The sequence below is a fragment of the Corvus brachyrhynchos genome, unplaced genomic scaffold (assembly GCF_000691975.1).
Source record: "Corvus brachyrhynchos isolate BGI_N302 unplaced genomic scaffold, ASM69197v1 scaffold3, whole genome shotgun sequence".
Classification (NCBI taxonomy): Eukaryota; Metazoa; Chordata; class Aves; order Passeriformes; family Corvidae; genus Corvus; species Corvus brachyrhynchos.
Window position 1 is genome coordinate 3,617,117 of NW_008237619.1, and position 27,772 is coordinate 3,644,888.

At 41.8% G+C, this 27,772-nt stretch overlaps 1 protein-coding gene across 7 annotated transcripts; it reads left to right on the forward strand.

Moving 5' to 3' along the window:
* The first annotated feature begins 3,686 nt into the window (after window positions 1-3,686).
* CD47 (CD47 molecule) lies at window positions 3,687-27,396 on the forward strand. 7 transcript variants are annotated; one of them, XM_017731815.1, is made up of 12 exons: window positions 3,688-3,806; window positions 8,281-8,631; window positions 9,854-9,892; window positions 12,066-12,155; window positions 13,792-13,893; window positions 14,280-14,372; window positions 14,893-14,988; window positions 15,982-16,074; window positions 17,727-17,758; window positions 20,067-20,091; window positions 20,750-20,777; window positions 22,785-25,143. In XM_017731815.1, exons 1-11 carry the CDS (start codon window positions 3,761-3,763, stop codon window positions 20,773-20,775), a joined length of 993 nt encoding a protein of 330 aa, XP_017587304.1. In that variant the 5' UTR covers window positions 3,688-3,760; the 3' UTR covers window positions 20,776-20,777; window positions 22,785-25,143. The 7 variants fall into 7 exon arrangements, with proteins under 7 accessions (XP_017587305.1, XP_017587304.1, XP_017587307.1 ...); XM_017731818.1 differs by lacking the exon at window positions 20,067-20,091; XM_008631703.2 differs by lacking the exon at window positions 9,854-9,892 and having other exon boundaries at window positions 3,690-3,806.
* The last annotated feature ends 376 nt before the right edge of the window (window positions 27,397-27,772 follow it).

The following is a 27,772-nucleotide window of genomic DNA, read 5'->3' on the forward strand; positions in this document are numbered from 1 at the left end:
CTTGCCTGAAATGAGAGGTTTCTAGAACCCTTGAGAACCGAAAAACTTAGCTGAACCATTCCCTGGAATGATACATACTGCTTCACCATTACAGGATGTTCTTGGAAGGAGCAAAATGCCTAAGGTGAAAGCAGATCACCATCTTCACTGCCTAGCTGCCATGACATGTAATTCCTTTTGGTTTGTCAATAACCTGGTCCAGTTCTCCAGGTTTCACGTAAGTGGAGGGCAGCTGCAGGTAACCCCCAGGTTGCTCTACTCAGCTGTCTCAGCTGTGGCCTGCAGCTGGTGTTCAGTGACCTGGAACACAAATCTGTGTTCAGAAGCCCTCATGGCAGCAGAGTTTCACCCCCCACTAAATCACTAATGTCACTAAGTTGCCTGATGAATCCCAGCAGCTACAGGCGCAGGTGAAGAAAGGAAATGCAAAAAAATGCATTAAAATACACAACAAGAGTAGAAGGAAAGTAAGCGAAGAAGGGGGAGGGTGGGAGCATGAAAGAAGCACTGTTTCCCTAAAATAGTTTGTTTTGAAATGGAGTACAAATGACTGCATTTTAGCCCTACCAAACAGCTGTGAAAGGTTAACATTTCTTCACAGCATTGCTTTATTTTTGCCTAGGTCTTCAGCAACTATTACTCAAAGTTAATTCAGGCTTTGGCCCTTGGGAACTTATTTAATGTGCAAGTGCTTAGAAGGCCATTAATATTTATAAATGTCACTTGAATTCCATTTTTACTTTCTTACCCAGGCAGGAGCACTTGTAAAAAGAAAATACTGTTGCTTTTCTTTTCCTTATTTTAAAATTTTTCCTCTGTGTTTTTGTTGGTTTCATTTTTGGGTTTTTTTTAGAACTGTAGTAAGTTCAGGGTTGAGGCTGTTCTAAAAATGTCATATTCTATAGAGCTGTGATATATAGTTTTGCTAGCCTGCCTATGGCCCCAAGAAGGGCCTGAGAGTTGGATGTTAGGCCTGGAAAAATGGAGATGGTGTCTATTCTCAGCTCTGCCACTGGCTAATTATGCAACCTTAGTCAGTTCATTTAACCTCGGCATGCTTAGGTTTCCAGATCAGAAGCAAAAGGGACAAAAGGCTCCTCTGTGAATCCTTTGTGGTGCCTGAGGGAGAACAAGGTTTTACCCATCACGTTGCTGCCCTGTGAGCTCTGGGTGTGGGTGGTTTCTGTGTTAGGATAGGGTACCTTGGTAAGTGAGTCCAGGAACACAGATGGAGGCCTGACCACTGTATTTCTTTCCAAGGGAGACAGCCCTCACGGTTGGTTTGACAGATCACAGCTACAGACACCCTTTGCTTTAGGCACTCAGGCTTTTATGTCACTCTCCAGCAGTTTCCTGCCAGCCACAGCAGTCTCTGCCTCCTGTACATTGGCTTTTTTATGTGATTTGTGCCTGTCAGAGCTTCACTTGCTGACCCCAGAGAGTGACCAATGGCACTCCAGAGAGCTGTAAACCAGTATAAAATGGCAGACCAGTGCCTAGTAGTGGTAATAAAATGAGTTGCCTAATTTAAAGACCAGAAGTGTGCCTTGGAAGTCATAAATGAGACACTCAGGAAGTTTTCAAAATATATGACCTCTCACTTTTGGAGCACTTGGACTTAAAACACAAGTCAGTGTTGGGGATGTACTTTTCACAGCTGCTGAGATGTGTTTCTCTGTGAGCTTCTACAGCATGAGTGGGTGAAGAGAGACACTGCTGGGCAAAACAAGAGTGTTGTTGGAAAGGGGTTGAAAGCATGCAGTTCTTGTATTACAGCAGGGTTTTCTCTGTGTTCCTGGTTCAGAATGGAAAGCAGAGCTGTCCAACCCTTGTTTCAGTGGGCATCTTAACTGCCTTGTGCTGCACAATCCTGCTGCCCAAAACCATCAGCAAGCGGAGGCATTGCAGATGTTTCTCAGCAGCAGAAGGCAGAGCATTACAAGACAGAGGTGCACACCTAGCTGGATGGCACAGCAACCTCTAACACAATAATCGAAACTGCACACAAAGAGTTATCTTGGAAGGATTTGTGAGACCTGGCTCGGTAGTACAGGAGGCAGCAGCACCTGGGAGAGCAGCGCTCTCCCACGCGAGGCTCCCGGCCATATGAAATTTCCCATGCGCGCTGTTTTGCTTCTAGGCTAGCGTGGGTGTGCTACGTTGTTACCTTAGCAACAGGGACAAGTGCCGCAGCTGTAGCCTTCTCCTCTTTGCAGCAGGAGAGCTTCCCTGGTTTTCTTACAGAAAACGCTGCGCAGCTCCCCACAGAGGGGACCCCAGAGCCTGTGGCTATCAACGTGCTGGCAGGCAGGGCACAGACAGATATGAGCTACGTCTGACGCAGACATGTCTTCCCTGCTACCCTCTGCTCCAGCTTGTCTCTTCTGGCCTCCAGAGAACATCATCTGAGTCAGTCTGGCAGGAGCAGGATCAGCAGCTTTGTGCCAGCCCCCTCCATCGTTTCTGGAGTCAGATGGCTCCCACAGCTCAAGGCTTTTTACTAAGCTTGAATGCCAGAGGATGTCTGAGTGCTTTATGAATATCTGGAGGAAACAAACGTGGCAGTCAAGGCATCAGTACCCATCAATCACTTAGGGAGGGCCGGGGGAGAATTTAAGAGAATAGAGACTCAGGAAGCAGGGGAGTGTATGTGGGGTAGAGCCACCCAAGCCAACATAAATGTTGCAAAATCCCATAAATGCACAAAACCCGCAGAATTTTGATTCTGCCCTGGCTTTTGTCCTCTGTCGAACTTTGGGACTTGTAACAACATTATAAATATATACATATTTATAAATGTACATAAATGTGTGCTCCCCAAATACATTTAACAATCCTTTTTTTACTGCTTTACCAACATGTATGTTTGAGAACAAAATTTTAAGACAATTCTACATTAGAAGTTCTAAAGAGGGCTACTCCTGGAAAAAAAAAAAAAAGACAAACAAACTTGTTGAAGCATCATTTGCTGAAATAATCAAATGTATGTATTACCGCAGACGCAGGAAAAGGGAGCACTTATCCTCGCTTTTAAATGAAGTGCAACAACTGATCACTTATAAATTCTTCAGTGTTTTTGAACACCTTGTGTTTCACTTGCACTTAGTGCATATGACTGCAGCCAGGAGCAGACGTGCCCCTGGCAGGGCCGGTCTTCCACAGGCTTTTAGCGAGAAGGAGGATGCCCTCAGTTCCCGGCATCAGCTGACTGAGGGGAAGGGACGCGGGAAACGAAAGCGCTCCCTCCGTCCCCCCCCGCCCCCGCCGGGCCGCGGCCCTACCTATCCCAACGGGGTTTTTACCCTTAAAAAAATCAAGAGCTTTCGAAATCAATAAAGCGGTGGAGGAGTCACTGTGTCAACGCTTCCCCTTTTATTGGAGCCGGCAACTTCCTCCCCTGGCAGCCATTTTATTCGGCCCCGAACGCGACCCTCTCCGCTGTGCGTGCGGGGAAACACGAACCACAACGCCGCAGCCCGGGAGCTCGGGCGAGCGTTGGACACACATTGTGCGAATTACTTTAAAAAGATCCAAAACATCACCAAAAACAAGGCCCACCGCAGCGCATCCCGCGGGCTGCTGCGATGGCCGGGGGGGAGCGGGGCTCTCCGTGAAGCCGGGCCCGCCCCGCGCTCCGCCCCCGCGCCAGCAGCCGCGGCCAATCACCGGCGGGAGCGCCCCCTCCTCCTCCGCCGCCCGCCCGCTGCGGCGCCGCTCGAGCTGTTTTTGCGCCCGGCCGCGCCACCGTCGCCGCTCCGCCATGTGGCTGCTGGCCGTCTCCGTGCTGCTCGGCGCCTTGCGCGCAGGTGAGTGCCCGCCGCAGCCCCGCTCCCGCCCTCCTGTCTTCTCTCCCCTTCTCTCGTCGTCCTGACTCTTCCGGCTGCGGCCGCAGCGATCGCCCCGAGGCGCCTCCCGTGCGCCCCCGTCTCCAGCGAGTCCCGGGGCGGGTGCCCCGGCGGTGTCTCGGGCGGGCCCCCCGGGGTGCGAGGCGGGTGCGAGGGAAGGGCTGAGCCTCTCTCCCGAGCCGCGGGAAGGGAAGGGGCGAGTGGTGGTGGTGGCGGGCGGGGGCCGGTCCCGGGGCCAGCGGGGCGGAGCGGCCGCCGCCCGTCCTGCCGCCGCTCGGCGCGGGGACTCGCGGCGCCTCTACCCGGAACTCCCGGCTGTTCTGCTGGCAACAGGCGCGTGTGGGACTGCGGGTGCGTAGTGGTAGATCGCCATCATTTGGGAAATGAGCGGGGACACACACATAATCACACACACTGTCGTGGTTTGATGCTGGCCTAACTCCAGGCACCCACGAGAGCCGCTTGCTCACCCTCCCCTGCCACAGCTGGGCAGAGGAGGGAAAAGGAAAAATGTTAACGAACGCTTCGTGAGTGAGATGAGGACCGGGAAAAACACTTAAAGGGCAAAATAGGCTCAACTTAAGTTGCAAAGTGAGTTTACTACTAACAGAGTCAGAGGAGGATAACGAGAAGTAAAATAAGCCCTTAGAACACCTTCCCTCCCCAGTCCCTCCCTCCTTCCCAGCGACAGCGCAGGGAGACAGGACATGGGGGCTTGGGCAGTTCATCACCGAGATTTCCTCCCGCTGCTCCGGGAGAGGAGTCTTCCCGTGTGAGGCCGTGGGGTCCCTCCCAGGGGAGACTGTTCTCCATGAACTTCCCCGGCGTGGGCCACTCTCATGAGCAGCAGCCACACCGCACCTGCTGCAGCGTGAGAGCAGGGCCCCCCTCTCTCCAGCGGGTGTTCCACTGGATCACAGCCTCCTCCAGGCATCCACCCGCTCCGGCACGGGCACCTCCCCCACGGGCTGTGGGTGGATCTCTGCATCCCCCGTGGATCCCCATGGGCTGCAGGGGCACAGCTGCTTCACCATGGTCATTACCACGGCCTGCAGAGGAATCTCGGCTCTGGCGCCTGGAGCACCTCCTGCCCCTCCTTCTCCACTGACCTTGGTGTCGCCATGTTGTTTCCCCCACATGTTCTCACCTCCTCTTCTCTGACTAGAATCCAAAATCTTGTAACTTTGTTTCGATTTTCTTCTTAAATGTGTCATGACAGAGGTTACCAACCTCTCTAACTGGCCCAGTTTTTGGCCAGCAGCATGTCCATCTTCAGAGCCATCAGCCATGGGCTCTGCTGGACATGGTGGGAAGCTTCCAGCAGCTTCCTCACAGGAGCCGTCTTTGTGGCCCCCCCTGCTGCCTAAAACCAGGCCGTGCCAAACCAATACACACACAAAACAGCCGCTGTCATCCAGCCCCTACCACCACCACTCCCTGCATCCTCCCTGGGGCTGGCGGTGGGGTGCTCCCTGCAGAAGTTGCAGGGGAGAGGAGGGACAGCATACCCAGAGCTTTGGTTATTACCTCCCTGTGCATTAGGGCAGCTCAGCTCCGTGTGCTTTCCTGAAACAGTCAAACTGGTCCCCTGCTGCACAAGGTCTAGGGTTGACAGTATTTCTTGATCTTTAACGTTAGATTTGTGTGCCATTGATGTGCAGTTGACATTGCACAATATTAAGCTCTTATTTCTCTGCCTTGAGAAGAAACTCAGTGAGGGGACAGAGCTAACAAAATTTCACCAAGGTGCAGGTGCTGTAGTGTTCTCTCAGTAAGCAGCACATTGAAACTTGCGTGTTTAAAGTTAGTGTTGAAATTCCAGTCTGGGTTCTGGGGTTAGCAGTAGATTGGCTTAAATACCAAGTGCCCCAGCATGGTTTGCATGAGAAGGCGGGCTCCCATCAGGTGCAGTGACCAAACTTAACCAGTTTTGTCAACCGTGTGCAGCAGTTTTGAATTTGCACTGCATGTGCCGCAACCTTTCTGTGGCAGCTTTGCAACTGCAAGTTCTTCAGAAGCCCCCGTGCTGCTTAGTGTAAGGCTCTAAAATTGTCACCTTCATGTGACACTTCTAAGATGATAATCTACGAGAAAGTTGGAGGCTAATAGCCCACCCAGTAATCCACTGCCTGCAGGATTTGGTAACTATTGGGAGAGAGTTCTCTTGGCTTCCTCTTACCACCAGAAGAATTGTTGGGAAGTTGGCAGTGGAAGTACCATTTGCAGGAAGCAGTCGGGCTCCCTTTAGTGGGAGAGCAGCCGCACAGCCTCTTCTGTGAAAGCAGCCGGGTCGCAGAGGACACGATCCTGCAAATCCATGTCTGTGTGCTCAGCTGGAGCTGCACCTCATTCCTGCAGCACTTGCTGCTGGAGCAGCTCACAGGAGTGCTTCTGCTCCGGCTCCAGGCGGAACGTGCCGGCTCCCATGGACTGACTACCCACCAGCAGAGCCCTGGAATCAGGAACTGACAGCTCTCTGCTGTTCTCTGCTAATAACAGGGAGAAAATTTCTCTCAAGTTTGTTCTAATTCCTTCAGGATGGTTGGGATTTTTATTGACTTTTGTAAATGCTTGGAAGTATTTCCTTTAGTTGAAAATCAGCTTTCTTGGTGAAATGGAGCCAGTGGTGAACAAATTCTTCCTACAAAATGTCAATGTGCTGGCTCTGAAAAAAAAGAAAAATCCCGAGAGTTGTTATCATGATTGAGTGTGAAACAGGTGTGAAATTTATTCCACAAAGAACCATTGAAGGTTTTAATTGTGTGGTTTTTATTAGGGCATAGGTTGAGGTTTGTGCATAGTTTCCCTTTGTTCTGCTTTTGTTGCTTTTATTAGTTTAACAATGCAACACAGTGAGTAAACCAGAGAATACTTCTTCCTTCCTTGTGAAGTGCTGTCATGCATAATATATACAGAATCAGTTTATTTTAAGCTTTTAATATTCAGTAGTAATCCAGGAATCTGTGTGAGAATATTAAAGCAATAGTTAAAACAGGAGTGCTTTTTAAATGTCTTAGGGGGAAGAGCTACTGCAAATAGTGACAACTTTTTTTCCCTTTCCTTTTTTTTTTCCTCTATCCCCTTCCCTAATTAGGTTTAGTTGTTAAATACATATCATTCTGGGCTGGTTTTATACATGTGAGTACCAGTAGTTCCCTTGAAGTCCCTGGAGCAATTCCAGTTTCTAAGTTTCAGTGCTTACAGTATTAGGGGATTGTCTTGTTTTACATACCCTTTCCCATATTTGGTTTTATCAGATGGATGTAGTAAAGCATTTTGAATTATTAATGTCTCTGGGACTTTGGGGGAGCTATTATTATTAAGAAAGCTATTAAGCTTTGTTATGGTTTCATACAAACAAGGAAAAATAGAGAAAATAAAATATTCAAACCGTTCATAGCTTACAGCCAAGCTAGTTGAATTAACCTCTTTCTTGTGGTTCTTGGTGTAATTTGTATACTGATGTTACAATTTCTGATACTCTTAGGAATGATGAATGGATCTTCATTTCTGATAAAATCTTGGTATAGGGTTCAGGTCTTTCTTGAAGCAGTGGTCAGGCAGTACTACTGTTTTAGAACTGTGTGCAGTGTGGGAGAGAGATGGGAAAACTCAGCAGTGGTAGCATAATCTTGTGAGGTTGATTTTTCCTTATCTGCATTGAATGCTATTGTTAGAGACATTAGTCACAGTGATTTGTAATACAGGTTGGTCATTTTTACAAGTTCTCCATTTTCAATTCTGTTGTGTATGCAGTCAAATACTAAGTAGTAATCTTATTTAATGCATGGTATTGTGTGTGCACCTTCTCCGTTGGAAAGGAAAAGAGACGGAGTTTGCAAGAAGTGATCTAAACCTATGGGCATTTGGCTCCACCTTCAGAGCTAAGAAGGAACAAGTGACAGAGCTTTCTTGACTAGGCTGCCCTGCCTGCCTTCTCTCAAAAGTGTGAAAGTCAGACTTTTTTCCCCTGTGTCCTTAATGAACTGTAAAGGAAGCTTGTGTGGAGCTGATGCCTGGACCACAGATACCTGTGTGATCAGCAGCAAAAAACTGAACATCAGTGGGACAGCCTGTGGTTAATGTTATGTGTATGCTTTGCAGAAACCAGGCAGTATTCCTGCATGTGAAATAGGAGAGGCGTCCCAAGTAAATAAATGGCAACCCCCTTTTTTTTTTTTAAATTTATGATACGTTATGGTATCTATACATTAAATGGGTGTGAGAATGGCTGAGTTTGTGTAGAGGAGTAAGTAGTATTATAATAATGCCTTTTTTGCATCTTCTGTTGATCCCTTAAAGCATGATTTTCTTTTTGTGGTTTTACGGGAGAGTTTGTTTTGTTTTTCCAATTCACCTGTTGTAATTATTTCTTCTTTGTTCTTGAGTATTAAGAAATAATTCTGAATGTGTCAATTTTCATTTTTCTTCATAGGTTCTGCCCAGTTGTCACTTGTTGGGACAGGTGTTATAGAAAAAAATGACTGTAATGAAACTGTAGTTTTACCTTGTTACGTGACTAATTTGAAGGAGAACAATGAGAATTTGATGCTTGTTACATGGAAAAAGCAAGGAGATATAATTTTTTCTTATCATGGAGGAAAAAAGGAGTTTAATATTAATCCATCGTTTTCATCTGCAAGATTGTTATCCCAGCCGGATTTAATCAAGGGTGTGGCCTCACTGGTGCTCAGCAGTGCACAAGCAACTGTTGGAAATTACAGCTGTGAAGTAATAGAATCGAACAGCGTAGGAGAAATAAAAATGGAACTTAGAAACAGCTCAGGTGAGTTGCCTGCTATTGTTTCAGAACCTGTTGGGAGGGAAAGCAAGCAAAATCTTAAGGGAAAGAGAAAAATAATGAACATGGCAATGTATTCCTTTAAAGTGAAAACACAAAAAATGTAGCACCCAGGCCTTCTAACTTGTAAGCTAATTTGTGTTATTTTGGTTTAAATGAGAGGGGAGTGCTTCCATGGGAAAGATCTGAACACATTTTTTCATTCTGTAATAATGTCTGAGGGTTATTTAGGTCCAGTATAGGAAAAGCTATGCTTTCCCACATCTTTTTAATTATATAGATGCTGATATATTCAGCAGTCTCATGTTACTGCATTATGTATTTCCGATCATCTTCCTGATATCTTCATAATATTGAAATGTGCACATCCATCACAGTGGCTGCAGAAATCTTTTCTTGGAAGAATTGCTTCTTGCAACCTTTAACTCTACTGGAAAACTACAGGTAGAACTAATAGAAATTCTGTTTTAAGAGTTCTAAAACTCAATCTGAAGGTAGGCAGTTTTCTAGTGAGGTTGAAAATGCTACTGCTAGGTGGCAACTTGTTACGGTTTTCTAGCATTAAATGTCATCTTCAAAAGATGGTGTTTAAAGTGATGTTAAAATGAATGCGATTCAGTAAATTAATTTCTCATCTAGAGAGCTATTTTACTTTATCTTGTCCGTCCCAGCCCACGTTCTCCAGTGCCTCAGCTGTTGGATAATGGGTTTTGCTGTACATGTGTGCTCTGTCCAGTGCTGTGCAGATGTGACTGTCACTGGACATAGGTGTGCCCTCTTTATCTGTTCTGCATGGGAGACTTATCTCTGGAGACCTGGTCAGAAGCACTGAATGTGTTGCATATGTGTAGCACATATGAAATATTTGGGAAGCTCAAACAGATGTTGCTTGTGTCCTGCTGCAGACATTTGTGTAATTCTCAGTTGGGTCTAGTTGTTGAGTTAACCATACACTCTGGAAAGCAAATGTGATCCTGAAACTGAGAGGGGAACAGCCACTGAAAGTGAAGATGCTACAAAATACTCAGCCTCTTTTGACTGTTTATGCCATTCAGTGTTAAGCTCCAGAAGAGGAAGCAAGGCTTGAGAATGTAGTAGAATCAAGTCCCATTTTCAAGTTTTATTTTCTCTGTGTTTATAATTTTGGAATTTGTGTAAAGACAACAAAGCAGGAAACTGATATAATTTTTCTAATTTCATTTTCTAGTTGTCAGTTGCAGCGGTGAAACACCAGAGGAAAGATGCGGTTAGTGAAATATTCATAGTTTTGAGGTCACATTAGGTTTGAGTGTATATGCTAGAAAATGCAAAACTTAGGTAGCTAAAGGTAACACAGTCGCTTGCTCTCTCTTTCAGTCCTTCTGCACAACTTTTTGCTGTTCGCTCCTCCTTGGTGCTCTAGAGAGGCTCTTGAGACAATAAGCTAATAGAAGAAAGTGTAGCAAGTGAGTTTTGAAAAGGGTTAGTGGATAATGAAAATCCTGTACCAGTCTTCACTCTGTCATTTCTGAGCAATGAATTCATTCTGTCACTACTAGCATGTTCCAATTGATGCTTTTACAAAGATAGTTATACAAGAGCCAGCTATCCTCCATCTCTCTTTGGAGAATTCCTGGTTTCACCTAGGCAGTGGTAGCAGAGGGAGCAAGATTTCTGTGCAAGCGCTCTCTTCTTTGTGCACACACACTTTCCTGATCAGGAGAGTGACTGTCAAATTTCCCCATTTTCTTTTCTTTTTCCTCTCTTCATCATCTCTTTTCTTGCTGCTTTTTCTCTTCTCTTTTTTCCCTGTCCTTCTTCTTGTTTCTTCTTTTCCTTCTCTTCTTCCTGTTTCTTTTCCCTTTTACGTCTTCTCTTCACTCTTCTTTCCCCCCAGTCTGGAAGTCTCTCTTCTTAGCTTGGAACTGACTGCCCTATATTGGCTCTCAAAATACTGCTTTATGCCAGGAGTTTAGTTGATCACTATAAAGCACCAGAGTAAGGGAAGTATAGTGCCAGGAAAATGCATTCAACAGTTCCTCTTCCTTGCATGTTGCATGTGTCTGCAGTATTGCAAGCGCTTCTGTACAGTAAGTTCTTTCAGACTCCAGGACTGGACCACACGTGGTTCTGTGTTGCATGCTGAAGCCCCAGCAGACACCAAGCTTCTTGGCTGCTTTCTTTTTGTCATACTTGATAGAGTCATCTGGAGATGCTACAGAGGAAGGGAAGTGCACTTTTTCTTTAATCATCGAACAGCATAGCTGGGATTTGGCTTATCTAGGGAGAGGTCGCTGTGCATTGAAGTTACTGTCCAGTATTAGTTGCTTTTTTAATATTGCAAATGAAGCAAAAAGTCTTCCTTTAAACCATTCAATAAATTACCTTGTTTTGCTAAGAAGTTCGCAGATACTTCTCCATTTTCTTGCCTTCAGCTTAGCGTTTGCTTTGTATTTCTGTCGTATGCACTGTATCTTCTGTGACCTCTTCTGCGGGGAGGGACGGGAAGGAGGGAAATTTGTAAACTTAAAAGCTGTCCTCAGGGTATTTAATTGGCATTGAAAGTTGGGAGGTATTGCTGCTTAATTACATATTTCTGGAGCAACAGATAGAATTTTTATATATGGAGAAAAAATGCAACAAATATGCATCTTCATTAAGATGAGAAATTTCTTTGGAAGCAAATGTGCAGGCAGAGGAATGGTGGCAAGTATAACGTAAGAAATGGAGACTTTGGATTCCACTGAGTGAGCCTAAATGAAGATATGAGCAGAGATGCAAGAATTAACTGCATTTTCTAGTTCAGTGGAGATATTTTCAGAATTTTATGTTGGAAGGTGGCTTACAGGGTCTTAAAGCATGACTGAACAGCCTGAGGCATCCAAAATGCAGGGGAAAAAGTCTAAATGGATGATGTTGGGAAGACCTAAAATTAACAAGGCAGTGTTTCCCTCTCACTCTAGGCTAGCTCTCCTGTATTCCTTACCACACATTGGGATTTCTTCTGGAGTTACTGCCGTTGAAAGTAGAATAGAATAGCTGAGGAAGCATCAAATTGGACTTCTCATATCTTCTCTGCTTAGCCTAAATACACTGTTTTTCTGATTTACAGAGATTTTTGTAGTTCCACAAGTTCAGTAGCTTGTAGTGCCAAAAATTAGCACCAACATATTCTCTGCTCCAGTGGAAGTTAAGACTTCCAGTTTGGAAAACACTGGTATAACTTAGGGAAGTACTGAAAAAGTAGGTTGTCGCACAGATCAGGGAGAGAGAAATGCATAGGTAGAGGACATAGGTTTCTTAGCCTATTATAATTCTTAAAGCTAAATTACATACAGTATTGGGCAATCTAGGGTGTAGCCTAAGAAGAATGATAAATATAAAGCCAATAGCCTCAATTTTTGTTCTCTTCCTACTATTTTGCTTTGTTTATTCTCTAGGATCATGGTTCCTTCTAGTGGAAAGGGCTGTCATCATATCATTGATGAGCTTACTTGTTGTTTTGTGTGCAGCTCAGTTAAGTGTTATTGGTAAGTATTGACTCTTTAATTCTTTGCAGTTACTGATTTGTCCTGAAATCACTTCTATGCATAAAAGCATCCATGTAAAATGAAAGATGGTGCTCACATCTAAGAGATGTGTGGGAATTGATCCAGATAATACACAGAGATGTGGTGTGTGTGAAGCTTTTCTTCACTGTTGATTCACCATGACATTATTGAATAATTCAAAAATGTTTCATTATATGGCCATAAAAATCGATATGAGAGAAGGATGATGTGCTCTCTTCTTAGTGTAAAACTTTTCATTAGTCTTTTAGCACTGGCTGAGTTATTATTTAACACTGACGTTAGTGATTTTGTTAAATGTTTTTGGAGGCAATACATGCATTCACCAGTGTCAGACATCCTCAGATGCTCTTTATACACTGGTGTCCAACATCTGTGCAATGTAGAGTGTGTTTTATGTCCTGGCCTTTCAGATGATGCAATTTGTTACATCAGTCTTTGAGGTTTTTCAGGCTTTTTCAATTTGTAGACTTCTAAAAAATAAATTAAAAAAAATATTTCAGCTAAGAGTCAAGTCTGTAAGAAGTGGAAAGAAATTGCACTCAGTGATTTGTAATAGTCACATACATATTCAGCCATCTATATATAACTTCTTTTATTACTTTTTAATGAATCTCTGGAAGTGTTAGGTGACTCTTCAAAGGTCCATCCATGGTCAAAGGTTGAAAAATGATATGTATTTTAAAAATTACTTTATTTCTGTATTGTTGTATTCCTGATTTTCATATTTTATACTGGTGTAAGAACCTCTTACCTGTTCAGGAATTGTCATTGTCCTGCATTCATAGCAGAACTTCAACATTTTTGGGAAAGTAATCATTTCATGGAGAAGCACTGTCATTTCGTAAGAGTAATTTCAGCTTGGATGTTTTTGCACTTGAGCAATTAATTGAAAGGTCTTGGCCTCTCTGGGGAAGAGTTGTGCTACCTCTAACTTAATAAATATGGGTGTATTTACTGTTTGCTGGGATTTTTTAGTTTGTGTTGGTGCATTTTTTTCCCCTTAATTTGTACTCTTTCAGATAACCTGTGAATCCACCAATAGTACTTAATGCCTTTAAATAGGTTGTTAAATTGGGCATGATTTTTCTGTGTAATACTTGGGAATGTATGTTTTCTTAGTTTTGTGGGTTGGGGGGTTATTGTGTTGGTTTGTTTGAGGTGAGGGTTTTTTTGGGTTTTGTTTATAGGAGTGGCTTTTTAGGTGTCACAAGGAAGAGAATGAGACCTGGAACTTCTAAATCCCTGACACTCACCTGAGTAACAAAATCACTGTAACATTTAAAAGACATTTAAAAGCAGTGCATCTACCCGAATTAATCTGTACCATGTCCCAAAGTTATTCTGATAACATATCACCTGAATTGTATGGAAGGAGAAAGTAAGAATTTGATTAGAACACCAATGCCAGGTGTCATTTTTCTGACTAAGCCATATTAACCATATCAAATAATGAAAACAAATTAAGTCTAAGGAATGTACATAATTTTAATTTTTAGGAGTTTGAGTTTCTTATTTAGGAAGAGTTCTAATCATAAATCTGTGTTTTAGTGAGAGAGTCTGTATGTCTGATTGTTTTCCTCTCTGTCTCTTTAAGGATTAAAGTATGAAATTGAATCTCAGAGGAAAGTGTGCAGTATTGTAGCACTTGTCATCTTTGCAGTTGTAGCTGGTGTAGGCGCTGCTCTTTTTGTCCAAGGTAAGTGATTAAAATTGCTCCCTTAATTTAAGGGAATAAGAGCAGAAAAGAATCTCTTCTCTGCTGTAGTATGGAAGTTAGTAGCACCTATTAATTGCCACCTACTAATTTTTAAGTAAAAAAATACGCAGACTACAGCAGAAACAGCATTGGGATTATCAGGCCCTCGAGTGATCACAGGAAGATACAGACTGCAAATTTATGTATATTTTCTATCCTTCTGCTGTGGGTGAATATTAGGGACTAGAGAATGACTTCTGGTGCTTCAGTGGGATTTCTTTCTGAACCCAGGAAACTTGGGGATGTTAATGATTTATGTTTGTTGCTTTGTGCTTTAATCCAGTTAACAATTCTGGTTTTACTGACTCCCACTTAAATGTTTGCAGATGGCTACACTGTACAGAGTCAAGCTGGTCTTGGCCTAACTGTAATCCCTGCGGTGATTTTGGTACCACTTCAGTACGTCATGTTTGGAATTGGTGAGTATTTATTTACTTACTAACATATGGATAGAAAAAAACTGAGCTCCTCCCATAATCTACAACACATTCTCATTTATATAAACAGGTGCTGCAGTAGCATCTGGGATTCATCACATTTACAGTATCTTGAAACAAAATGTTTAGCCTGTGTTTGTTGGGCTGAGTTGCTTCACTGAAGGAGTTACCTGCTACAGTGACATTTAGGGTAGCACATCTCCCACCTGAGTGATTTCTGCTCTCCCTTCCTGGGTTTAGGGAATGGGTTGAATAACTAGCTCTGAGAATGTGTGTTCCATGTTTTCCTACTTGTGGTTTGTTTATAATGTTATTTATATTTACATAATTTTATGTGTGTGTCTACATAAAAGAGCCTTGACTTGCAGTGACTTGCGTGTTTTGTTATCATGCTGACTAGCTGAGCTTAGAATTCAGGAGAATCTTATTTCTAGCTTTATGCAATTATCTGCCTTTTATGTCTCTGTAGTTAAATTTTATAATTTTGTTTCTTTTTTCCTAGTTTTTGACAGTCTACCGCAGGCAACGTTGGCTCTGATAGGTTTGAAACTTCTTGGTTATATAATTGCTGTGGTTGGTTTTGCACTGTGTGTCCCAGGTAAGCAGTTCGTCTTCTATGAAAGTGTGCTTTTTACTCGTCTACACCTGATGTTTGTTTATTTCTAATACTAAAATTTTGTGAAAATGGCTTCACTACATGGAATGTTAGCTAGTAACTCCTATAAATGTAGTTTAGGACTACTGTGCTAATGCTTTTTTATCTGGTGAAAGAAGAATAGCCCAAAGGCAGTATTACATACATCAGTTTCATGACTGCATTCTGTGAGCAGCTGCTTTAAAAAAAAAAGTCAATTGTTTTAATTTTGCATGCTAGTGTTGATTTTGGGTGACTATTATTGTTGTTCTTTCTGAGGCCTAGGGTATTTAGAAATTAAATAATAATAATTTTCTCATGTTCAGTGATTAAATCAGTAATTCCTTGCTAATCTCTGCTTGTATGCAACTAAGCTCATGAATATTTCAATGAATACCATTAAAGCACATTGAGAAGGTAAATGTAGAAATAGTGAACTTGGAAGTGTTCTTGGGCTGTAAGTGTGGTTGTGGCTGACGCTCTGTTTCATCACTGAAAAACTGTCACTGTGGTAAAGGAACACCAGCTAAACACCACACACAGTGATGTCCCTTATCCTTGCCCCTGGCCTCCCTTTGTCCCCTCCCTGCCTTCCCCTGTGCCACCAGAGAACCCCACAACAGAGAAAATCCAGAGCTGGGATTGAAGATGTAAGTTTAAACTTACAGTACAGTTGATGAAAGAATGTTCTCAATTGCAGTGAATTACAATAGAGTACCTAAAGTAGTAGAATAGTTCAGCTAAGCTGGATAAATCACTAAATGCCTCTGTGTCACTAAGGAATGTACACAAGAAAAGAAAGATGCAGCAGTAGTTTGGGGATAGCTTTGAAAGTGAAATGAATCATGCCTGTCTTTATCAGGTTTATTTATTTTACTAATCAGTTATATCTGAAAATAAGAGTTTGTGCTTTTTTTCTGTCAGTTGATACAGTTTTTTTTATTGTGTTTTTCCCAGCCTGTCCTCAGTTACATGGGTCTGTTCTGATTGCTGGCTTAGCTATTATGGCTATTGCAAGTTTGCTTAGTCTGGCTTACGTGTTTATTATGGGTAAGTAGCACCTAATATTCTGCATTATTTTCCTTACAAGTAGACATAATTTATTTGAGCACGAGGTGCAATTTTGCAGTTGCATAGTTTTAAAAATTGCTGAAAAGTTGTCTGTATATGTTGGCTTTGTTTCATAGAGCATGTGGGGAATCTTGAGTTAAGAAACCTACAGTTTATCATCATAAACTGTTTCAAGATCAACATAGCCAGGTTTCTTAAGGAAGAGCATTTCAGTTGTAGGAGGGATGTTGCTGTTCAAGTTCTGCAAGCTTAGAATGAAGAGAGCAAAAGGGTGTCAAGGATACTGTAGAGTGGGTTGTGGGATGCTGGTGACAAAAGCTTATCAAAACATGGATTTAAAGAAGTGAAATCTGCCTACTGATTTGCACTGGTTAGAGGTAGGTTAAAGAAGTGCAGTTTGAATGCACACGTTTCATTTTAGTGAATCCTGGTTCTCCTCATATTTAACTTTAAAACCCAGGAGAAAAGAATAGCAAGGCTTTGTTTCAGAAACTGGTCTGTTCATCAGATCTCAAAAAGATGAGAGACATAAAGATGTGCTAAATAAGCAAAACTCAGAAATTCTGTGTGATTGGAGTGCTGGCATACCACAGCTCTACAGCTTGGGTCAGAGTGACATTTGTTTCAAGCTGTGCATGAAGGCTCTTCAAACACCTTGTTGTTTCCACCTTCTGTGGACACAGAGGATATGTTTCTTCCAGGCTCCAGCTGTTGAAGTGTTTACAGTGAGTGCAGTCACAAGTCTGCACTGAACCATGCAGTCTCCCAGATTTGGTGGGTACACACCATGTGTGGGCATGGCCAGAAATACGAGACCCTGAGACAGTGAGAATTTCCAGTAGAGAAGAAATTAAGGCACAAGCCTAATATTTGATATCCAAGATAAATGAAGATGAGCCAAAACTATGGCAGACATGAATCAAGCCTTCTAATAACAACAATAAATTCATTTTTTTTGACTTTGGTTTACTTGTATATACTTGTATTGACTTTAGTGCTATGTGGTATTGGTCTGCATAAATGTTGCATTTCTGGTTTGATTGTGCTGGCTGAAGAAGTCTAATGTAGATTCTAACATGCCAAAATAAGCACAATGAAGTAGCCTAATTCACCTTTAGGCACACCTGAGTGCCCGAGTGAGGCAATTCACACACTGGACGTGATAACATTATTTGATTCCTAAACAGAAGAGTGCTTAGAGGCTCCTAAGAATTTCCAGATCATAAAATTAAGTACCTTTGGATAGGGGAAGCTTCAGTTATGTGTGTTACTACTCTGTTGCAAGTTTTATCAGTAGACAATACCAAGTGACATGATGAGAGGAAATGGCCTCAAGTTGTCCCAGGGGAGGGTTAGATTGGATATTAGGAAAAATTTCTTCTCTGAAAGGGTGGTCAAGCATTGAAACAGGCTGCCCAGGACATGGTAAAGTCACCATCATTGGAAGTGATGTTTAGGTGTGGCACTTGGGGACATGGTTTAGTGGTGAAGGTAGCAGTGCTGGGTTAGTGGTTGGGCTTGATGTTCTTGGAGGTCTTCTCCAAACTTAACAATTCTACGGTTCTGTGTTTTTATTTGGTTGATTGTGACATTCATTCATCTGCCTGGTCACTTTTTTGTAATTATTTTAGGTTCCAGAATGAAAGATCATCCTCATCCGGGGGTAAGCTTAAAATTAATAAATTTGGGGTGACTAGATGGCTCAGGGGAATGTAGTGAGATACTGAACCTTTCTTCACTAGTTCGAATTCAGACCAGGTTGGTAGCAAGCAACAGTTCTGGCTGTGTAACAGATGTCCAATGTTGAGTGAGTTGGTGGTCTCCATTGTCCCTATTGAGTGTGTCTGTAGTACTGTAATTGCCACCCTGGCCTAGGGCTGCTCCAACTGTTGTGCCCAAATGGAGTTTCCATTGCTGTCACTGAAAGGTGGTGGATGTCAAGGGAAGTTTGGCCTTCTTTCACAATGCGCTCTTCCACCTGAATATTTAAAAGACATTTTGCTCACCTTATTAAAAAGCTTTTTCATTAATGTGAGTGCAAAACATCCAGGTGGCCTGTAAGAAAGACTTGAAAGGTTTTTTTCCTATGGTCTTCTACACCAGAACCCTTTGGTATTCTCTTCAGTTCCTGGCTATACAGAGGGCATAGCCTTGACCTTTTTTCTGATTTGCTTGTAATGCACCCTAATTTGATAAGACCTTCTGAACAGAGAGAGTCTGTCTTTAGGTAACACAGAACAAATTGAAAAATACCTGGATTTTTTTTAAAGAAGGTTTTTCAGTCAGTTTTAAATTGTAGAATAATAATTTCCAAACCAGTAATTTTCACAGACTTACACAGTGTTTTTGAATGATCCATGAATGTGAACTGCCTGATTTCTGGTGTTTTCCAGAAGCAAGGGAAAAGGCACAGCTGTAAAATACCAGTAAAATTTCCTTGTAGCAGGGGGATCTGGCAACTATTAACTCATCCCAGCTCTTAGATGCCAGCCATCATTTGAGACACATTTTCAGGTCTCCAGTCTAGAGCCTGAGACCCAGCTGTTGAAAGAAGATGGTTGCTAACAGTGAGAGCTGACTGCAGTTAGGACAAGAGATTTTTAATTTTTATTTCCTTTGCTTTTGCCTCATCCATTTTCATTTTAAGGAAGAGTATTTCAGAGGATTGGCCTTTCTTTATGGAAGGATTAGAAGTGCCCAGAGTTAAAAAAAAATAGAAGATAAAGAGGTTAAGAGAGAGTTATGTTATAAAAATGAGCTGAGAAATGAATTGAAGATATGCTTCATGCAAAATGAAATCTTGCCTTTATCTAACATCCTTGTACTTACAAGTAAATGGGGCAAGAGGAAGTTCTTTTTTTTCTTAGTTTTAGTTGTAAATAAACTTTGAACTAGAAACCAGCATGCAAAATAGCATCCTTTGATGGGAACTCTGTTCTCTTTATGAGTTCCTCTCCTCACAAGGTGGTCTTCCATGGCAGCAAGGATTTGAGAAATAAAGAAATAGCCACAGCAGCACAGTAATGAACATCATGTTACTCTCCCAACTGGGGGCAGGAATGAAATCAAAAGAAGTTTTTAAAACTTAGAGGTCACTGGAAACCACAGCAAGTACAAATAAGTTTTTTGCAGCTGCAGATAGCCAAGGGCAAGATGCAGAGGAATGCAAGTGATGTGAATTGTGTCCATGAAGTTATGGCTGATACGGAAAGACCTGGTGGAAATTGGAGTGTGTTAATATGCTGCCTGTTTCCATCAAGGGCTGTTCAGCCTGTATTGCTGTGCTTTGAGGCAATAAATAGATGTGAAGTAATTTTAAGCATACACTTCGATTCTGTGTCATCTAAAGACTATGGAAAACTTAATATTGGTGAAGGGCATCATTTTGACACCGGGGCACACTTAAAAAATTACTCTTGAGATTTTCTTGAGTCGAAGAGGGAAACAGTGTCTATTTTGAAATCTGCCATCTTAACCAAGGAGTGATTTTTTTTTTTTTTTTTTTAGCATTTCTGTAGATTGCGTGTGTTGTTTCTGATGATTGTCTACCAGACTAAATGCACAACTGTCGTGTATTTCTTTTTGAGGAAATTCCACTTGGCTTGCTTGGCTACTAATTTTCTTTTCTTTTTTAGTCCTGCTGCTTTGTTACTAACCATTGATCAAATGGCAGAAATAATCAGTTAGTTTTTAGAGCTAAAAACTAGTATCTGCATGGCTTCTGCTGCCACCTAGGGGTATTTCATCTGGGTAAACATCACAGTAAGGGAAAACAGCCTGGAGAATGCAGCTATTGACTGATACAATTTTTTCTCAGACCTTTAGTCATTAATTTGATTAACATAAAGCTTTCTTCATTTTTGTAGAATCACTACTTACTGTATATGTCAATTAGAGTAATTTAACTGTGGCCAGCCAGAAGTAAACATGAAGGCTTTTTATACATATATATATTTTTAAATGTTTTGCAGAAAGCTGTAGAAGAACCACTAAATGGTAGGTGATATTCAAGGTTTATCTTCTAATTAAGGGATTAATTGTGGATAAAGATGGAGCCAGTAGTTCTAATTCCTAGTACCCCAGCACTGAGATGGCAGATCAGTGTGGCAACTTATGTGGCTCTGTGAGTCAGTAAGAGTTTAGTTTCTCGATGAAATTTTGCCTGCAGCTCCAGACTGCCTGTTCTATTCCACTGTGCTTGCAAGCCAGTGGCATTGTTTGACTGTTTTAGGACAAATCCAGTATCTCACAATATTATATGTCCACCCTCTTTGCTTTGCAAAATGTCCAGCTTTTAAGGGAAAAAGAGGGACTAGTCTTGAAAATTGATGTTAATTCTTCATAAGGATTTATTTAGTTGAAATACTTAACAATCACAGCAAAATCTTTCCTTCCCACTCTATTCTTTCGCACTTCTTTGGGTTGGGGAAACTCTCTCATGGTGTTGGGAAACTGACAGCACTTAAGGTGAGGGAAATTTACAGTGAAAAAGGGATGGCTTTGATACTTAATTTTTTTTGCTATTATGTTCACTAATTGGCATGCTGACTAGTAGCAAGTTCTAACCTGAAGTTTAGAATTAACCTGAATATTAATTATGAAGCATTCCTTTCTGTTTCACTCATTACTAATCCATTTTTTTTTACTTTTAAAGATGCAAAAGGAGTGATGTTAGAATGATGGTAAGTCTAACAGATACTTACTTTAATGGCTAAATATTTGAGGGCTTTGATGTTTACAGTTACCCAGTGCTAATCTGATGAAATCTGGAGGACAAGTTTCAGGGCACGTGTTGTTCTTATTCAAATTATATTTATTGAAAGGAAAGAATATGTGTATTGTATATCAAACAGAGGGGAAGAATGTGTATTCCCTAAACAGTGAAGAGGATGAGTCAGTGAGAGAACTGTGCAATAGTGTGTTTCTGGTCAAATAGCTTTGTTTCCTTTATGCTCATGTAGTATTAAAGATGCCTGGAATGTTTCCTTGGTGGTGGGTTGTTCTGTTTGGGGTTTTTTTGGGTTTTATTGTTGATATAACTAAGCTTTCTCTATGCATTTAATTGGTGATCTTTCATGAAAATTCACAGGAAAGTGATTTAACTCTCTCCCCCTCCCCCCTTCTTTAGGCATTACTTGAATTCTCTGGGTTTTGTTTGATTTTATTCCAATCAGATTGCTCTCATTGAACAGCTTAATTTTAGGCTAGATGATAAGGTTTGAAAACAAAACAGTAGTATTGATTCTTTTCTATTCAGAAATTATACTTTTCATGGGAATAGGATAAAAAAAGCACTTGTTGATGCTATTGGTACTTAGGTTTGTTCCTGAATTCTGAGCAAGCTTGTCATGAGGTATCACTAGACCCTTAGCCTAGGAGTCTTGCATTCAATTACAACATTTTGCTACTTGGGATAAAGAGTAAGGCCACTCCAAATCTGTTAGCTCACTTGAAATATTTTTATATCATGCCGTTTCTAGGAGGCATGAATTGACAATGTGCAAATAAATGAGGTACTAGTTAGCTCTAATTGGAAAAAGGTGTATGAGTTAGTTTTAAAAACAGTCTTCCTTACAAATACCAAGTGCTGTTTGGTTTGTGTTACTTAGGACTACTACATGGTTCATCCAAATATCCCATTTAATTATTTTCTAAAGCAATAGGAATACAAGCAGTTCTACAGTACAAAGGACAAGTGCACTGGTGTCTCATAAACACATTGATAAACATATATACCAGTTAGAATAATCTGAGCTGGATGGAGTGGAAGGCAGGGCCTGCTCCAGAGCTGGCCACTGCTTGTTCTTCACAGAATTGTTTGAGATCAGGGAACAGATAGATACTTGCCAGTCCATTGCATTCAGAGCAGACCAGAAGGGAGATCAGGATGGGCTCACTGCAGTTACCTCATACTGCTGAAGAAACAGATAGATACTTGCCAGTCCATTGCATTCGGAGCAGACCAGAAGGGAAGATCAGGATGGGCTCACTGCAGTTACCTCATACTGCTGAAGAACAAGGCAGAGTTTTGCTTGGAGATCCAATTTTAAATAAGTTGCCTGTTTTTTCTTGGGTCTCATACAGGCTTATGAAAACCTGCCTTCTAGTGCTGAGATAGAGCTTCCAAAAGCACAGAAATTGCCAATTACCCATTTCATTTTAGGGTAGAGCTAGAAGCTTGTCTGCTTTTTCTGCACTGAAAGATGGCTCCTAACCAGTGACAGAAGGTTTTACAGATGGAAGGCAAGTGCTCTCACTCACATGCTGGAGGCAGTAACCTTTTGAGCTCTACCTGCTTTCTACCTTAACCTTCCCTGGAAAATTGACACACAAACTGAAGCAGGGATGAATCAGATGCTGAAGCTGACTAGCTTACAAAATGGCATACGTGAAAGAAAACTAGCATTAGAGTATCTGGACAGGGTTGGACAGACAGCTGAGCCTGTGAGCCATTTCAGCTTATTCAAATTCACGAGTGAAAGCTCCAACACAGTGTCCACCTTTCTTTTGTGGAGGGGCTGAAACATCACTTGCTGTTAGCAACACCTTTTTCTACTACTTGAATGCTAAATGTGCTTTCAATTTTGAAATGAAAAAAGAAGACTTCTTAAGTTGTAACTTGCATAGGCAGCACAGAACATTGCTGTTCTTCCCAAAATATTTCTTTGTCTTTCTTTTTAAATTCCCAGAACTGCAGAGCTATGTGATGCGTATATAAAAAGTACACCGTTGTTGATACACCGTGGCCTTGAAGATGCACTACTCAACAAGAAGAAATTCAGGAATCTAGTTGTTTTGCATGTGTGGCGAAAGTGCTTTTGATATAAATGATGTAATTTTATAGTCACAGCAGCTGTAGCAAGGAACATGTGTGTTTGCCCACATGTGATCTTTATTTTCTTTTGTTATGGTGTATATGGGATGGTCGAGGGTGAGAATATAAAAAGCACTATTTGCCCAGTACAGAGTCTCCCTGCAGTAATCCTTAGTGGTATTATTTTCAAAAACTATCATTAATCACTGCTTTGATAATGGGCCTGCTGAGCCCAGAGATTGCAATACCATTTAGACTATTGTTTTCTTTATTTGTGTGCATGGACAAAGTATGGTCTATGTGTGTGATACAAACAGGAAGTAGAGATTGTACAAATACATCTTTTATGACATTCAGCAAACTTTTATAAAAAAAGAATAAAAAGTTACACACAAAGTTGCGTAAGTACAAAGTTTACTCCCAGCTCTCTTGAAATTATTAACAGAGTTCTAATTCCATGAGACATTAGTATTCCTCTCTGTGGACAGTAGTCATGTGTGCTCTGGTGGCTGATATTTTTGTCTAGTGAGAGGGCTCTCCGTGCCTCCTCTGTATCCTTTGATGAGAAACTGCTCAGCTGTTGGAGCCTAATTCAGCACTGGAATTACAGAGCACAGGAGCTGGTAATCCTAATGCTGAATGTGGTTCTTGTGTGTGTTCATGTTGTGCAGTGTGTGGAACTGGAAGCAATTTCAGGCTTTCTTAACTCAGTGAATTTGTGAAAGTCGTGGATGCTTCATAAAAACAGGAGTTGTCCTATTTAGTGTATTTTTGACAGAGTTTAAAATGTTCTTTTCTTGAATGGAAAAGAGCTATACAATTTTTGACCCAAGTTTGTGTTGCTGCCGTTTTATCACAAATACGTAAAACAAAAAGGAGGAGCTGATGAGGAGTGAGGAAGCTCAGTTTCTGTACATATTTAAGTGATACTGTTAAAAACCAGTTTACTAGGACTTGTACATTCCATGAGATTCTGCCATGTTTTACAGCTGTTTTGAGAGTTGTTCCAATATAGTTGGCTGTTTCTGGACTTCGTGTATGCTTTGTAGAAACCTTGACACTGTCTCCTGTTTGTACTAAGGTACTGTATTTCAAAGGCACACATGGTTTTCTCCTTCTAACAATTTAAAACTTGGTTTGGAAAGCTGTTGCCAAACAGTCATGTAATAAAATCCATGTTTTTAAAGATCCTGAGTAATTTGGCACTTCTCAGAGTTGAATGTTACAAGCTAAGGTTCATATCCATGTTGTGGGTGCATAGTGTAGGGATTTGGGTCTCTGCATGTTGAGCTCTGAGTCACATCAAGAATTCAACAAAACAAAACTGAGTGTCTCATTTTACAGTAGGTGCTGTTGTAATCGTCCCTCCTGCCAAGGCTGTAGGATTGAGCCATTTAAAGCAAGCCATGGGCCAGCCCTCACTGGGATCAGTGGTACTGGACATAGGGAAGAAGGTCATCCATGCCATAAAACCTGGGAGAAGCATGTATGGCTCACACTGTCCTACTTTGTCAGTGGGAGTGTTCATGTAAGATTTGAGCTCTTACATATGAATCTTTTGCTACAGGTTTTTCCATAATCTCAGTGATATCTAGATAAAGATGGGAAGTGGTTCTCCACTACAGTTCAGTATAAAAATTTTTCTAGTTAAGTACTGTGCAGTGCTCCGTGTTTCTAACTAGTGATTCCCTTTGGTAAGATGAAAGTCTTAGGAGAGGAATAAAAAACCAAATCAACTGTTGAGTTCTTTTGAGGTATTCTGCCTTATAAAAAACATATGTAATAGCTTTATGTTAATTTCTGTAATGCAAACTGCAGAACCCCCCTGTGTCACCGTGGGATCAGGCCAAGCTGTTCCTAGGAATTGTCAAAACACGAGGAGCTCAGCGGCTGTCTATGGGCTGCAGAATCACGGCCCCAGAAATGGGAGAAACACACCATCCTGTTAAGAGCTGGATTTCTTGTAGGTGTGAATTTAAAAGAGAGTTTAAAAAGTCATTAGTACACCCAGCCAGCTCTTTCCCACCAGTAATTTAAAACCAAAGTTGTTCATAACTGTATGCTTTCATTTGTGTGTGTACATATGTGTGTATATATAAATATATAGACATTTTAAATATCTATAGATCTATAGTCTTTACCCAAGAAATTGTTTTTATTTATGAAATGATTTTGTAAATATTGTGCTAATATACTTAAAAAATAAAGTCATTTTAAGTTGTTTTTGCAGGAGATTTTCTTGTTGCTAACACACTGAGCTTCTGTAGTTGCTTCCATAAATTCATAGTCATAGCTGCTCTTCTCCCTGTCTTTATGTAGTGCTTACTGCATCTACAGAAATGTTCTCAGTGTTATATAGGCTGCTGCAGATGGTTTTGGGTGGGTTTCTCCTTAAAAAGGTCATCCAGATGGTGAAGTGAGTGTGTAGGTTGCCTTGTAATAACTTCAATTACGCTCTCCAACATCAGCCATCAAATGTTGTCACCCCAGTGTGCCGTGGGAGGAAATGAGAGCTGAGGAGTAATGAGCTGCTGCTGCCACTGCATCTTTAGAAACAGCAGAGCAGCACCTGTGTCCAGTCCATCTGTGCAGCCCTGGAATGGTGTTTCTGTGAGAAGAGGATCCCTTGTGTTACTGCTAAAGCACTGCTGCAGAAGTTCTGAATTGCCTGAAGTTGTCTTTGATGTTCATTTCACTGTGGAGAGAGGAGCTGCAGGTCCTGCCTGGTAGTCTTTCCACTCACATGGCCTCTTCAGTGGAGCTGAGCTGATGGGAACAGTGGAAATTATTGGTGATTTTAACTGTGGCTCTTGAACTTCAACATCTCTGCAGGTATGTTTTGTGGCTTTCCTAGACACACACTTTCCTCTCAAAAGGAGCCATGAAGCACCATTTGAGCTATTTAAACAGAATTTTAACAGTTTTGGAATTTTCTGTGCAGGGACCCAACTGCAGGGTGAACTGCAAGCTCAGGAAAACTGGTCCTAAAGCTCAGGAAGACTGCATGCTTGAACTTTGGGGTGAGAGAAATGGTGCTAATCTAAATGTATGTGGCTGGAGAGTATCTCAGCACAGTACCATCAGAGATGCCCAGTACCTGTGATCCAGACTGCTCCAGTCAGTTCAACCAGGAAAACCAACCCAAACCTGAACTTCCAGTCCAGAAGCCTTCTGAGAGTGCTTGATCAGAGCTCCATAATTGAGCAGTTGCTACCAAGTGACTTGCCTAAGAGTAGAAGTCGGCAGCCTCTGGTTTGTTCCACTTCACAGAAGAATTTATATTTCTTTTCTATGGAAAATAATTATTTTGTGCTCTAGTGCTCTCTGCCTTTGTCGTAGATACAGCCAGTACTGGCTTGGACTTCAGTGCCTCTTGCTTCCTGTATCCTTGAGGACTTGCAAAGCTTTCATGATGAAAAGGGGTAAACCAGACTTTCTCGTTTCCCTGTTGTTTCCCTCCTGTGCCTGCTGCAGAAGCCCAGCATGGGTAGGGCGTGGCCTAGTAGTGTACCCCAAACCCTTCATGCTACAGCTGGGCTGTGGGGAAAGGGCAAGGAGCACTCATGAAGTACAAGAAAAGGGCAGAACCAGATTATTTTTCAATGAAATGATGAATTGGCAAGAAACTTTAATACACAAATGTAAATAGTATGGAGACGCGGATCATCTGCTTTGGGGGAGGAAAGCTGCAGTGTTGAAACAAGTTTCGGTTTCCTTCTGTTCTCTCGCTTGTTCCTCCCTGCAGAGGGGAGGCTTTTGAAATTACTGGGCTGGAGAGTGGGTGCAGTGAAGGGAAGAGAGAGTCTGCCATGAATGCAAGTTTGGTGGGAGAATTAAAGAGCATAGGAACTGCAAGTTTGCCGGAAGAGTGTGAACAGTTCCTCCTAACGTTGCTAAAATTGGTACTTTTGGACCCGTCAGAGTTATGGGACTATTTCTGTTTCTTCACTGAAAGGGTTGTTAAGCATTGGAACAGACTTCCCAGGGAAGTGGTGGAGTCACTGGATGTGGCACTCAGTGATACAGTTTTGTTTACAGGGGGCTGTTCGGTCAAAAGTTGGCTTTGATCTTGGAGGTCTTTTCCAACCTTAATAATTCCATGATTCTGTACAGTGCTGCTGTCTGCATGTGACCAAGCATCTGGGCACATGGAGGTCCTTGGGGATGTGCAGTTGTCACACGAAGTCAGACTTTACCTCCACACCTCAGTGATGTCCCCTGGGCACAGCAACTGCCTGGTGCAGAGTAAGGTCTGGCACACCTTCAACTTGAATTAAAGTACTGAACTTTACTGTCATTCACAATTTATGTACCTGCCGATAATGAAAGATTTTGAAACTGATTGCTCTAGTAATTAGTCTGCCCCCTTTCCTACCCCATCCCTCACCCCCTCTGCCTTTCTTTTAAGGCTGCACAATGGGTGGCTGCAGGTTAAACTCGGAATGGTTACCAGACCTGTGGAAAAATAAAGGAGACAATATTTTTCAGAACTTGGCTTGAGGATACTTGTATTTGGTTGCATTCATTTAACTTTCTTTTTTGTCTTCCAGAAGTGCTGCAGGAATTGCTTTTAGAGAAGAACGTTTGGTTGTATTTTGGGAAGTTGTGGTTTTTGGGGTTTTTTTGGTGTGTAAGAAAGCAGTATTCTTTAATAAACTAGATACATGGGAAAGAGGGCAAAAAAAACGTGACACATCAGTGGAGATTCGCTGTGCTGTTAACCAGAAGGCTCATCCAAGGACAAATGGAAGTTCAGACAACAGAAAGGAGAAAATGGATCTATTTAGATAAATAAATCAAAATACATTTAACATCTATTCATTGCAATTAATTTAAGTTTAAGCATAGCCAATTAAGATAGTT

Excerpts from the sequence above, each read along its gene's own strand:
- CD47 (XM_017731815.1), top strand. The coding sequence starts at position 3,761 with ATGTGGCTGCTGGCCGTCTCCGTGCTGCTCGGCGCCTTGCGCGCAG. Across the intron at positions 3,807-8,280 it reads GCTCGGCGCCTTGCGCGCAG|GTTCTGCCCAGTTGTCACTT; the intron begins GTGAGTGCCCGC and ends TTTTCTTCATAG. Across the intron at positions 8,632-9,853 it reads GGAACTTAGAAACAGCTCAG|TTGTCAGTTGCAGCGGTGAA; the intron begins GTGAGTTGCCTG and ends TTCATTTTCTAG.